General features: G+C 37.9%; 1 protein-coding gene across 1 annotated transcript in view; it reads right to left on the bottom strand.

Moving 5' to 3' along the window:
- Positions 1 to 14,431, bottom strand: part of ZFR (zinc finger RNA binding protein) — a 74,163-nt gene that overhangs the window by 38,682 nt on the left and 21,050 nt on the right. The window contains exons 5-9 of the mRNA XM_065875477.1: positions 11,826 to 12,044; positions 5,586 to 5,833; positions 3,243 to 3,434; positions 2,434 to 2,725; positions 514 to 707 (exon numbers count right to left, since the gene is read on the bottom strand). Of these exons, the coding sequence (XP_065731549.1) occupies positions 514 to 707; positions 2,434 to 2,725; positions 3,243 to 3,434; positions 5,586 to 5,833; positions 11,826 to 12,044 (1,145 nt within the window). The remainder of the gene's footprint in view (positions 1 to 513; positions 708 to 2,433; positions 2,726 to 3,242; positions 3,435 to 5,585; positions 5,834 to 11,825; positions 12,045 to 14,431) is intronic.

A 14,431-nucleotide genomic window follows, 5' to 3' on the forward strand; every position in this document is an offset into this window, starting at 1 on the left:
TATTTATCAAGCCCCTTTGACGTTCCCTCATCCTCCATTTATTGAGTTAGTCTGTAAAACACGAATAGTTTTCTAATCAACTTGGGAACTCAAATAAACAGTATCTGTTAAATCAGCAACCTTAATTTTACACATGAAACTGACTGTTCGGAAGGAAATATTTGCTGTCTTTGTCAATTCTGCTGCTCACAATTTTTATTACTTTTTCTGTTCAGAAGAACAGTAGAAGGGTTATATTAAAAGAATGCCTGCCAAATAGATGGAAAGTTACTTCACACCACAGTGGTGGCTGTCAGCAGGGAAAGAGAGAAGTTAACAAAAAAATTGTGATGTCACTTAGGCAAGCTTAAAAAAAAACCTTCAACGAAGATGCCTTTGATATTCCTTTTTAAGTAATCTAAACCTAAAATATAATTGAATATAATTTAATTATACATGTAAAGCATGCTTGTAACAAAGACACATGTCTTCCCTTTATCTGATCTCACAGCAGTAGTATTCTCAAATCAATACCTCCTCCACATAATCATGGCCCACCGGCTGCACATCACTCTGCAAAGCAGCAAGGGACGCAGGTGTGACTGGTTCTGACACTGTGTCTGGCTTTACTTCCGGGATCTGTACAGCAGTGACAGGAGTGCTTTTAGCACATTCGGTTCCTTTTAAGTCTTCTGTTTTATTTCCTGTTGATTGCAGCTTATTACCACCTAGAAGAGCATAAAAGAATTATAGTGATTTAAATTTTCTTTTTGTATAACGTATGGCTTGATACAACAAGAACTTCAGATAAAGTTCTGATCTTTTCTACCAATTGTCAAACTCCTGCCTGACACAGAGCAGGTCAGAAGTTTGAAGAGCCACGTAAACCACTTGGCTTTTTTATCTTATTAATTAAATACATGTCTGAATTTTCTTTCCCGTTCTCTACGTCCCAATATCCAGTGGTGCTCTCTGTCCCCACCATGGCTCTTATGGGATGGAACGGGTCACTGTCCTAAGTTCTAGTAATATAATAAGAATAAGACAATGTGGCTGCCTTTGAGGTGCCAACAATTTAAGGGAATATATAAGTCATTAGAGTACAATGTGGCAAGTGCTGTTATAAGTATTAACAGTATTGTGGGAATGTAAAGGAAAGGAGCCACAACCCTTTAAACTGACCCAGTTAAGAATGGCTTTACCAAGGGTGTAACACTTGAGCTGGGCTTTGAAAGAAGAGCAATGAGTATGAACTGTCAGGCAGAAAAAAAGAGAATAATGTCTAAACAGAAGGAGTAGCATGTACAAGAAAAGCACAAAAACATGGCGTTAAAAAGACTATGGGGCTTCCCTGGTGGCACAGTGGTTGAGAGTCCACCTGCCGATGCAGGGAACACGGGTTTGTGCCCCGGTCCGGGAAGATCCCACATGCCGCAGAGCGGCTGGGCCCGTGAGCCATGGCCGCTGAGCCTGTGCTCCGCGACAGGAGAGGCCACAACAGTGAGAGGCCCGCGTACCACAAAAAAAAAAAAAACCAAGGCAGTGGCTCTGAAGAGGAAACGACACTTTTTGGAGAAATACTGTAGTGACAGAAACAAAAGGACTAGATAAACGACTGGAAGAGGCAATAAGAAGAAATGATGTCAGTGAAGTTCTCCACGTGAAAAAGCAGCAGTTTTATGAGATTATTTCATGGTACTCTTGTAATGAGACAAAAAGTTAGAATGAGACACTAGTAGGCATCAACAGAACCATACAGATAGTGACCAGTAAATACTCAAAATATGGCTCTAGAACTCAGGTGGGGGTTTTGAATGGGCCCAACTGATTTTAAACTCACTGCATACACAGTGGAATAGATGAGACCACTCATGAATACTAGGTAAGTGAGATGAGGGCCAAAATCAGAATCTTAGGAACACCACCAGTTAATGAACATGAAGGCAGGAGAACCAATAAAGATACCCGAGGAAGAGGTGAGTGGACATGGAATAGAGACAGAGACATATCTTAAGCTTTAAGGTATAGCAGTCAACTGTGTCAAATGTTAGAGAGGTCAACAGCATGAAACAGAAAACCGGCCACTCAATCAATCAGGCAAGCAGGTCTTTGGTGACTCCTGAAAGCAGTTTCAGAAAAGCACAGAGTCGAAACACTGTAAGAGACTGAGGACTGGATAGTAAGTAGAGAAAATAAGAATTAGGTTAGCAGCCTGAGAAATGGGAAAATATATACATATATTTTTTTAAGATTATGAAAGACACAGGTATACCTGCTGGCTGAAGAAAAGGGAACTGAAAAAATTTCAAGAAAAAAATACAGATATATGATTGAATAAGGTCCCAGGAAAGGAGAAGACTGATACAACAGCAAAAGTAGAAGGGTCAGTCCTGAAATGGAAGAGAAACATCACTTTAACAGTTAGAAGGAACACAGAGAATCTTCAGTACTTGCCAACAAAGTTTATTTTGGGTGTAGATGTTTTCTTGGCAGCCATATTTGCAGGCACTGCTGATACTTTAGTGTTGGCTGTGCTATTAAGAGACGAGTTTCCTGTAGTTGTAAGACCTTTCACTGAAGAAGTTGCAATTGATGAAGTATTCACAGTACAATTGCTTGCTGCAATGCTTGAAGGAGAGGCAGTTGGCTTTGAAGCAGACACGGCTGTTGAAGAAGTAGCTTGGCTAACAACGTTTGGTTCTGTTGAAGGAATGGGTTTGCCAAGTTTTGTGTGTAATTTAACCACCTACAAAATAAAAGCACGTTTATTTGTCAGGAAACTCAGGGAATGTAAAATTTTTTTTAAAAGTTTGTCTGGAAGATACTATAAAATGAAAATCTTAACTATATTTTTCTTTGCTGTATTTTTTGTTATACATTTTTAGATAAAAACTTATTACTTTCAAAATAATCTCCGTGAAGCAGATATGGATACATATTCCATCTACCACCAGGTAAGGAAATGACTTGGCCACATGCTTACCAACCTAGTTGTAAGCATGACAAAAGGCAGAAAACAATCACATGACTCAATTTCCAGTTGGTGGAAAAAAACGATCTAGTTAAATTTAGAGAAGAAAGGTCTCCAGTCTTTCCTTCCTTAAGCAAAGAGTATTTGATGTCACCTTTATATACATGTAAGCAAGGTGTATAATGCACTCAAAGTTTTCAAATTTTGAAGCCACCTTTACTTTAAACCCCCCACTGAAAAAGGAAAAGAAAACAGAGTAAGACATAAGGGTGTGTGGGAAAAAAACACCTACTTTCTGATGCTTAGCACCACGAATGTGGGCAGCATACGCATCTGCTCCTGTACAAGACACATCGCAGAGCTCACAACGTAGCTGATTTTGAGTCCCACGAGTGGAGTTGTTGCTGCTGCTGGTATTCTGTGAGGCTTTCAATGCAGCTTCTTTTTTTTTATGTTTCTGCCCTTCTAAATGTTCTTTGTAAGTCTGTTTCAAACAAAAAGAATAAATTTTGCTTCACTAATTCTCTATCTACATCATTTGAAAGTATTCAATTCTCAAATCTCTAATACTCATTAAAAAGCAGCACTACACATTTTTTAAACGCAACTCAACAACAGCATGTGGTTTCCCTACATATATATCAGTGGTTCTCTGTACCTTGTTTTCTAAGAATACATTTACCTAACACTTTCTTTTATTTTTCAAACACAGAATGCATTTTCACATAGGATCTGTGTTAGAATCCATGCCACCCTAAACAAAAGCCTATTTAAAATATTTAACAGCCAAAATTTTATCTCTTTCGAAGGAAAAATAGTATTATTGTAATACTAGCCATCAAAATAGTGAAATTATATATTAAAAATTGTCTTCAGGGCTTCCCTGGTGGTGCAGTGATTAAGAATCCACACGCTAATGCAGGGGACATGGGTTCAAGCCCTGGTCCGGGAAGGTCCCACATGCTGCAGAGCAACTAAGCCCGTGTGCCACAACAACTGAGCCTGCGCTCTAGAGCCCACAAGCCACAACTACTGAGCCCGTGTGCCTAGAGCCTGTGCTCCACGACAAGAGAAGCCCACGCACTGCAACCAAGCGTATCCCCTGCTCGCTACAACCAGAGAAAAGCAGGCACGCAGCAACAAAGACCCAATGCAGCCAAAAATAAAAAACAAAACAAAACAAAAAACCATTGAAAAAAAATTGTCTTCAATGCAGATGACTGAAGAAGGTAGCTTTATTAAAATGAGAGGAGGTCAATAAGGACTGCAGGGTAGTTTGTTTCTTCTTGAGTGGGGCTAGATAGTTACTCTTCCCTATATTATTTTAAAAATTGCTTTAATACAGACATATGATTAGCATAAAATTATATATACAGCATAGAATCTCAGAGCTCGATGAGACTTTGGAGATTAACTAAAACAACAATTTTCTAAATTTTAAACAAGAGAATCCCTCCTCAAAATGAAATCTTGTGCACAAGGAAAGTTACTGTTTTTGAAACAAAAGAGGAAGGCATAAGACCTAGCCATCTGATTCTCCTCTCACTATCTGCAGCAGTCTAAAGTGGCTCCGTGAAGCAGTCTGAACCTCAATTATTTAGGACAAGTCCTTATTACAGAACTGAGGAAACAAAAGCCCAAAGAAGTTAAGGTCTCCAAGTTGCCCAGGGCCACAAGTTAGTTGCAAAGAGGACTGGAACCATGGTCCCTTATATGTGAACCAACTTATTCTCCCTCCTTATGTCTACACTAGACTCTAACTCACCCTACCTCACCACCTCAATGGTATTTTTCTCTAAGGCTCGTTAATCCCTTATGGCACTGCCTCTGACTTGCAGAAGTACCCTTGGCCTGTTCTTGTGTAACCATCCAGCTCCCCCAGATCAATGGTCAGCCTTATATATATACTCATTTTAAATGCTGCAATTAACCTATCACCCTACAGCCATGGTCTATCCTTTTATATGGCACCACATATTCAACAAGTCTCTTATGGTTTGCATTTGCCACTCATAGCATCATTACCTTTAAAACAGTCACTACTAAGATACACTCCTCAAATCCTAAAACCAACATTCTTGTTCCCGTTCAGGTTTAATCTTGGGTTGCTGCAAACATTCCCCACCTGTCTCCTCTCCCCCAACCAAGTAATCACAATGAACCTGTTTCCTATCATACTGAAAATAGGAAAAAAGAAGGTTTTATGTTACTAGTCACATATATTAAAATATTCCCTAATTTGGTGTAACTCAGCAAATGCTGGAAACTGAAAATACCCTACAAATTCTGTTTTGAAAAGTAGACAGAACTAATCTAGTAAATTAAAAAGAAGGTACACAGGTTGGGCAAGGGTGGGAGTGGATATAACTGGAAGAAACTACTAAAGAGTCAAAATCTGATCTTTTCAAATACTATGCCTTTTGTCCACCAAACTGCTTATCAAAGTTTTATACAAAAACTAGATACTCTTAAATAAAGTATTAACAAATAAAGTTGGGAAGGGAGCTGAACTCACTAGATTTTATAAATAGACTCTTCCCTAAATCACTTATTTTAAGTTTAGCAATGGGAAAAAAACCAAAAAACAAAAAACCCAACCACTGAAGACTCATGGTAAAGCATACAACATAAGTACCTGTGGTCCAGCACAGCTGATCTTACAAACATCACAATAGTGAATCTGGGGTGGTTTGGGAGGCTGTTTTGGTTTCAGTTGTTTATTTTGGAATGGTGCTTTTTTAGTGAAGGTGGTCCCTGTCCAAGCAGCTGTTGCAGCAGCTGCTGCCGCCGCCGCCGCTGCCTGCTTCTGTTGCTGCTGCTGTTGTTGGTAGTAGGAGGACGCAGCTGAATAGACGGCTGCTTCGTAACCTGAATAAGATGTACCTTACAGATAAAATCAAACAAAGGTTATATTACATAATTATAAAAGGCTAAGATAAATGCTATGAATGTAAATCCAATAAATGCTGCTAATAAAGGTAGGTTTTCATGTGCCTATTTACAAAATTTACAAAACCTGGGGGAAAAAATCTCACTTATCTTCCTTTTAATGTAAGTCAACCAACATAGTATTTACGCAATACGTGCCAGGTGTCATGGAGATATGAAGTAAGAATAAGACTTGGACACTGCTTTCAAGAAGGCTTATAGCTCCGTTGGAGGGAAGTGATAGGCTTGATAAACTTATGTGGTTATAGAACCTGTTATTAGTATTTCCCCAAACAGAATTCCTCTGAATAATTTGGGAAGTGCTGGATTTGAGGAAGAGCCTGAACTAGGATACTAGAAAGGAAAAAAAAAGAAAGTCATGAAAGTAAGATTTTACATGCTTGGTGGCTTAGAGGATAAAATATGTGAAAGAAGAGGAAAACACACAAAGATGACACCAAGATTCTGAATCCCAGGGACTGACTGATGGGTTGTGCAACCAACAAAAGCAAGGAGCTGACAGAAGCTGGTCTGGAGAGGCAAGGTGAATAAAGCTTAGCAGAAGTCCATAATATGGAGTTGGAGTTCAGATGAACATCTAGGATGACAAAGAAAAGATTTTGAAATAAAGAACCAAATACACTGGTTCTCATCTTCCAAAAGGTGAAAAAGCACTGAATTTTCTGGTTAAATGTATGGATTCTATCCATTTCCATTGTTCAAAGTCTTTGATAAATAACACATTAGACTAGTTATTGATATAATATATACATGCTGTAATGTTATGATTATGTTATCGCAAAACTGGAAAACTTACTGCTTCCTAAACTAAGATCTCTGAAAATTTGTTGGACTCCCTAATAATCATCCTTTCCCCTAAAGTGGAAATGAGTGGGCCAAGAGTTAAGGCTCAAGAGAGAGATTCCTAGTTGCCATGATGGCACAGGAAAATGACTTAAGGAAAACTGAACTTTTTGGTATCTCAAATGCAGGCTGCTAGACTGAGGAGTAAAGACTTATGACACATTGACTCCAATATATCTTACACACACAGGGGAGAAAATAAGAATTGGAAAGGTGAAGGTTAAGATGCATGGGAAATCAGAATCATAGGAATCTGAAAGTGGACAGATTGAGAGAGAGAGAGAGAGAAAGTAGCTGGGCAACTTTTATGAAAAACCTTCATAGACTTTTACGTCAGGTTATTAAATTATATAAATGCTTATGAAGATATAAAGAAAGAAAATGTGGTAACGGAAGAAAACACCTAAAAATGAAAGTAGAAAGAAGCAGGTAAACACATCAATAATAAGCATACGATCAGAGTTCTAAAAATTAGAAAACACTTGGTATAATTGGTTAAAAGAAAAATTCTATAAATCAATAAATTCTTTGTCAGTCCTACCAGTGGCCTCTATTACTGAAGTCTGTGATAAAAGAATATAATTAAGCTCACAGCCAAATACTTTCACATTTATAGTCGGAAACACGTACAGTTTAAATTTCGCTCTTTAAACAACACCATAAAATTGTCTGATTTTTAAAATAACAAAGCTACTTGTGGATTATTACTGGTTAGGACCATAATTTCTATATAAAATCTTTATTAATATAAAATTTCCAAATGACTAGTTGTGTGTAGGAACTGTGAACATGCCACTTAAAATATAACTTCAGGAATTATGTATCAAGAAAATAAAAAGGAGAATAAGGGCAGCAGCATCCTACAATGCTGGATGACCAGGACTTCTAGGGGTTTTTTTTGTTCCTTTGGCAGCACCTCACGGCTTGCGGGATCTTAGTTCCCCAACCAGGGATTGAACCCAGGCCTACAGCAGTGAGAGCGCTGAGTACTAACCATTGGAAATGCCAGGGAATTCCCTAGGTTTAAAATTGAGAATCCACAATATGGGAGGCAGTGTTCCAGACACAGTGAAGTCTCACAACAGAACTATAAGTTAGGTATTGCAGGTATTACTATACTTACTTTAGAGATGAAAAAACTGAGGCTAAGAGATCGTAAGGTCCTCTGTGTTATTTAAACAACAAAAATCACTAGGTTAAGCAAAATATTTACAAAATAACCTCCTTCATTTGTACACATGTAGTCTAAAACTAATAAAAAGGTAAGCTTAATTATAACTTACTACTTAGCTTTTTAAAAAAAAAATCAAAGCATAAACTGAAAGGTAGGCTGAAGGTTCTGGAATTCTGCTAAGGAATACCTTTAAATCTCCTATAACTACAAGGAAACAAACGTACATTTCTTATAAAGCACTATGGGAAAATAAATATAAGGATGTGTCTCTAAGTAAAAGCTCAATTTGGAAATGCTAAAACAGTTTCACTTAAAAAGCACCTTTATTATAAATACCTGTCAATTAGAAAGTTGCATAATTATAGCAGTTAAAATATAATTTTTAAAGGTATGGTATCAGAAACAAAAACTATCACTTCAACAGTAAATGCATCATACTACAAGTCATCATTTCATAGGTACCAATACTCTAGAACTCATTTTTAATGAGATAAAAAGAATAGCTGACTTAAGTTGTAGCTGATATAAAATTGCAGATACAGAATTCAGAAGCCCTAATAATGATCTCTCTGGATGGCAATTTCACATTGTGTATCACATGTTCCTTAAAAAGTGTATACTCTGATGTAACAGTTCCAAATCTAGGAATTTATCCTAGGGAAACAACTGGTAAACACACAAATCTTTACATAAAAGAATGTTTACCTAGTGTCGTTTCTAGTTTTTCCTTAATATGAAACTAAGTGTCCCCAAAAAGAACCTTTAAAATGTGGTACATGCATACAATAAGACAGTATTAGTCATTAAAAACTATGTTTTTCTAAGCATAGGTCTTGGTTTCTAAATACCAATGCCATACAGAAACCAAGATGCTCCTTTGTGAAATGGCTAATTGTGAGTCTAGGGCAGGAAAGGCTCAAAGTTTGTTGTGGTTTTGCATTTTATTTATTCCTTAATACACTGTCTTGTTCTGCACAGGATTTAGGGTGATATGGGCAATTTCAGTTCTTATCTCTTGATGTTTTGTTGCATCTTGGCTGTTAGAAGCCTAGCTACTGAATTTTAAAAATATTTTTTTATTTCTCAGAGGTTTTTTATCTCTTTCCCTATGTCAAATGCTATGCTGGATGCTAGGGATACAATGGTGAATCAGGCAGAATAACATCTTACTGTGCCAGAAAGTAAAGAAGTGCTCAAAGACAAATGATGCCAAATTCAAAAGACTCAGAGTTGGTTTGAAAAGGATCCCACTGGCCAAATTTGGGACACTGTGTGCCTCAGAAAGAAAAATGAAAGCAATGGATACTACATTGAATAAAAAAGGAGCCCACAGTAATACTAAAAAAGAAAGGGTGAGGGAACTCCTTTTTAGGGAAGAATGTCTAAGAATCCAAATCCTTTTACATTGATTCTTAGTAAAAGGATTTTGCATTCACCATTGGAGAACCTGATTCAGTTACTGAGATTTTCATAGGATCTAACACCTTAGATAGAAAGGTAGTTGAGTAATAGGCCCACAGATTACTTGGTTAATTATAAAATGGAAAAAGGTAACTTTACAATGGAAAGATCTGGTAGTCACCACTTTAATCAGTGATTATACTTGGCACCATCAATAAGGAATAAACTGACATTTATTTTGTGCACCTGATGAGCTGAAATGTAATGCTCACATAGGTAGTTTAATTAACTAAAAAGCTGCCAGAATCTAAACATAAAAGAAATCAGGTAAATCTAGATTGTGGGATATTCTACAAGACTGGTCTGAACTCTTCAAAAACATCAAGGTCATGAAAGACAAGATAAAAACAGGGGTTATTCTACATTAAAGGAACTGAAACTAACAACCAAATACAACCCATAATCCTTGACTGGACCGTAAATTTAAAACAAAGCACAAACGCAAATACATTAACCACAGAGAAAGCCCAGCCATAAAAGACATTTGTGGACAACTGGAGAAAATTTATTAGATAATATCCATGTCCAATTCCTTATCTGAATTGTGGCTATATAAAAGAATGCCCCTCTTCTTAGGAAATGCATGCGGAAGAATTCTAGGCAAAGCACCATGTTGCCTGCAACTTATAAAACACTGCTGAACCATTTGAAAATATGTTTAAAGAGAGGCGAGATAAGGCCAATGTAACAAAATAATACTTGGTGAGTCTAGGTAAATGTTGTGCGGGCATTTGTTGTACTATAATATTTTTTCACTTTTCTGCAGAATTAAAATTTTCTAAAATTGGGGAAAAAACATGAATCCAAGGAATGGTATATCTCTATACTTAGAAAGAACATTCACAATGAGGAAAGGAGTTTACACTACAGTAGATACAAGACAAATTCATTTTTATAAAGAAACCATGATGTTTATATATGCATATTCCCATGGAAGAAAGTCTAGAAGGACATGCACTAAAGTGTTAATGGTAATTAATGTCTAGGGGTAGATGTCTAGTAATTTAATTTTTTCTCCTTTTTTAATCCATACTTTCAAGGTTTAAAATGATATATTACTTACATAATAAAGCGGTAAATAAAAATAATTATCTTCATTCTGTGTAAGGTATATTCAAGCAACTGAGAGAGACAAACACTGAGACAGAAAAGATAATGGGAGAAGGAGCACAGGCAGGAGAAACAAGGAGTAGGAAAGGATACTATTGTATTCCTTATTTTGTTAAAGCTAATGTGGATTTTTTTGTGTGTGTGTCCAAACAGATTTCATTGAAATAACTCCATTTACAGTTATAACTAGCTAATCAGAGAAAGGCAGAAAAGTTGTATCTGGGCAATCCTTAATAACATCTCCTCATGCCAGTTCATTTCCACATGGCTGTCTTAATTAACTTATAAATGTGTTCCCATTGCTCCCCTTCTTGAGATCTCCTCTTTAGCACCCTGTCTGCCCACAGGATAAACACAGACACCACACACAGACACCACAGCAGACCCTACAAAACTTTCCACACTGACATTTCCAGCCTCAGCTCCTGACAGTTACCCCATGTATCCTATATTCCAGCCATAATAACTGTTGATCCCAAATACATCATGCCTGCCTGATTTCTATCCCTAGCACCAAACACAGGATTTGACATACGGTAAGAGATTAAAAAAATCTCTAAAAAATAAAAAAATAGTTTAGAAATTCAGTAGCTAGACTACCACAAAAACATCAAGAGGTAAGAAATGCAACGGCCTATGTCACCTTAAATCCTCCATGGAACAAGACAGCATATTAAGGAATAAATAAAATGCAAAACAACAACAAACCATACAGTAATACAAGGCTAAGTGTCTTCAAAAAAGCCATGTGTGACTTTCATCACTGCAACACTACAAAGTACCTCAGCTGGAAATTAGGAAGAGCACTGGGCACAGCAAGAAGGTTTTAGTAATTATTCTTCTCCAGGGAAAATATATGATTATTTAAGGAAAATAAATCTGCTCTGTCCTTCCAAGAGATGAGTTATATAACCATAATCTTATCAATGTCTATAAAGGCCCCCAATATTTTCAAGGTTACTTATTCCTGAGGATAAATATGAAGATATAGCTTCTTGAGAGCTGAAAAAAATATAAAGAATCTGTCAGTGGTTATTTCCTGAAGTTAACTTTGAACTTTCAAACTCATTTGGAAAAGTCAGACAGGAAATGACCCTGTAGAATACTAGGTGTTATTTTATCTAATTAATAAAAAACAAACAAACAAACCAAAAAAACCCTTACAACTTCGATTATGGTTCATTTGTCACATTATGCACATATATTTGTATTAATGCCTATCAATTAATCCAATTCTTGCTACTGGGAGTAAGATCATTCCATAGAAAATCAAGATAGTTTCTTGGTGAGTCTCTTTTTAATTTGCTTACTCATTTAAACACAGTTTATCAGCCTTACCAGAATAAGTAACTGCCGTGGTACTGTAAGTAGCACTCTGGGTATAGGACGGCACCACAGTAGCTGCAGCTGCTACTGGCTGTACGGTGGAGGATACAGGATAAATGGAGAAAGTAGTGGTAGCTGGACTTGGTGTGGCTGGTTTTATGGCTGTCACTTGTCGAGTTTGCTGGGCTTGTGTATACTGAGTTGCACCTTGGCTATAACCTGCTTTAGGGGCTAAATTGGGAAAGAGACATCAGAAAATTAGAAGAGTGAACCACTATAGTTACTGTACCAATATCCTAGAAAAAAAAAATGTCAACATCATTAACTGTAAATTTTATGTTAGCAATTTCTTCTTGATAAAATTCTTATCACCAACTTAATAAAATATAGCATCTGTAAAAATTTACTATCCCTCCACATATGCTTTTTACATATTTCCAAAACAACATTTGTCAAAATTTCCCACTAACTAAAACACCAGCACTATTTAAAACATGTTAGCAATAAACAAAGTTTTTAGAAAAGGGTGTGTGTGTGTGTGTGTGTGTGTATTTGGGCTAGTCAGTCTACTTGAGAGTTACGCTTAATATTGGGAACAGAATAGAGAGAGCCTCAAAGTATAATTTAAGTCACAGTGAAGTTTTCAATGTTTAATTACATGGAACTTGTTCATATACTATTCATGGCATTCTACTGATTTTATCCATAGTGAACTTCAATCTAATTGCAACCCACAAGGTGCTACTGACTTAATTCTTCAAATGTCAATAGCATGAGTGCAGCTGTTCTTAAATGGCTACCATTAATGTCTTTGCTAAACTTTCCACTGCCCTTGAACATATTAAAACAAATGTATACTTTAAGAATCTGAGACTTATTATCACTAAAGTAATAATTAATCTGTTATTAATAATCAGTAAAGCATACAAATGTAATTTTCTGAGAAAGGCCCAAATATCAGGGGCCAAACTCATTTCATGCCTAGTTAAGTAAAGGTATTTGAAATAAATAGCACTTAAGAGTTTATAAAACTTTTCCTACACATAGTATGAAATTTGATCCACACAACATACAGAAGAGTACAACATTTTACCAAAAAACCCTGATGTCCAGGAGCTAAATGATTCACAGAAGTCACATGGTCAATGTCAGAGTTCAGACTACACCAAGGTCTTCTGACTCTTAGATCACTTCAGTACTCTTAAGCACAATCTATCTAACCTTCGTAACTAATCAGGAAGTTCATTATAGTTCACTGTACCCACAAATCATTAGAAAAAAGACGGTAAGAAAAGTCAGGGTCATTATAATGCAAAATATTTTTAAACCACTTTTAAGGGACTCATAAAATCAATCTTAGAACTAAAAGTACCCTAGAAAGATCTGAGTCAGGACTTCCCTGGTGGCACAGTGGTTAAGAATCCACCTGCTGGGCTTCCCTGGTGGCGCAGTGGTTGAGAGTCCGCCTGCCGATGCAGGGGACGCGGGTTCGTGTCCCGGTCCAGGAGGATCCCACTAGCCGCGGAGCGGCTGGGCCTGTGAGCTGTGGCTGCTGGGCCTGCAGGCCTGAAGCCTGTGCTCCACAATGGGAGAGGTCACAACAGTGAGAGGCCCGTGTACAGCAAAAAAAAAAAAAAAAAAAAAAAAAAGAATCCACCTGCTAATGTAGGGTACGTGGGTTTGAGCCCTGAGCTGGGAAGATCCCACATGCTGCGGAGCAACTGAGCCTGTGCACCACAACTACTGAGCCTGAGCTCTAGAGCCCGCGGGCCACAACTACTGAAGCCCATGCGCCTAGAGCCCACGCGCCGCAATAAGAGAAGCTACCACAATGAGAAGCCTGTGCACCAAAACGAAGAGCAGCCCCCACTCGCCGCAACTAGAGAAAGCCCGTGCACAGCAACAAAGACCCAATGCAGCCAAAAAATAATATAATAAACTAAATAATAATAAAAAAGTATTACTCAAAAATAAATCAGGGCTTCCCTGGTGGTGCAGCGGTTGAGAGTCTGCCTGCTGATGCAGGGGACACAGGTTCGTGCCCCAGTCCGGGAAGATCCCACATGCCACGGAGCGGCTGGGCCCGTGAGCCATGGCCACTGAGCCTGCGCGTCCAAAGCCTGTGCTCCGCAACGGGAGAGGCCACAACAGTGAGAGGTCCGCATACCGCAAAAAAAATAAAATAAAATAAGATATAATTAAAAAAAAAAAGAGATCTGAGTCAACTATCCCATTCACAGATAAGAGAACAGAGACGAAATGAGGTAAAAAATCACTTGCCCACACTGTGGTAATGCCAGTGCTAGAAACCAATTCTACTCTTTCCTAATCCAAGGCTCTACCCACACACTCATGGTCCTTCAAAAATAATTAAAGTAGGGCTTCCCTGGTGGCGCAGTGGTTGAGAGTCCGCCTGCCTATGCAGGGGACATGGGTTTGTGTCCTGGTCCGGGAAGATCCCACATGCCGCGGAGCGACTAGGCCCGTGAGCCATGGCCGCTGAGCCTGCGCGTCCAGAGCCTGTGCTCCGCAAAGGGAGAGGCCACAACAGTGAGAGGCCCGCGTACCGCAAAAAAAAAAAAAAAAAAAAAAAAAAAATTAAAGTTAAGGAGTTGCTA

Source organism: Phocoena phocoena, chromosome 3 (assembly GCF_963924675.1).
Source record: "Phocoena phocoena chromosome 3, mPhoPho1.1, whole genome shotgun sequence".
Taxonomy (NCBI): domain Eukaryota; kingdom Metazoa; phylum Chordata; class Mammalia; order Artiodactyla; family Phocoenidae; genus Phocoena; species Phocoena phocoena.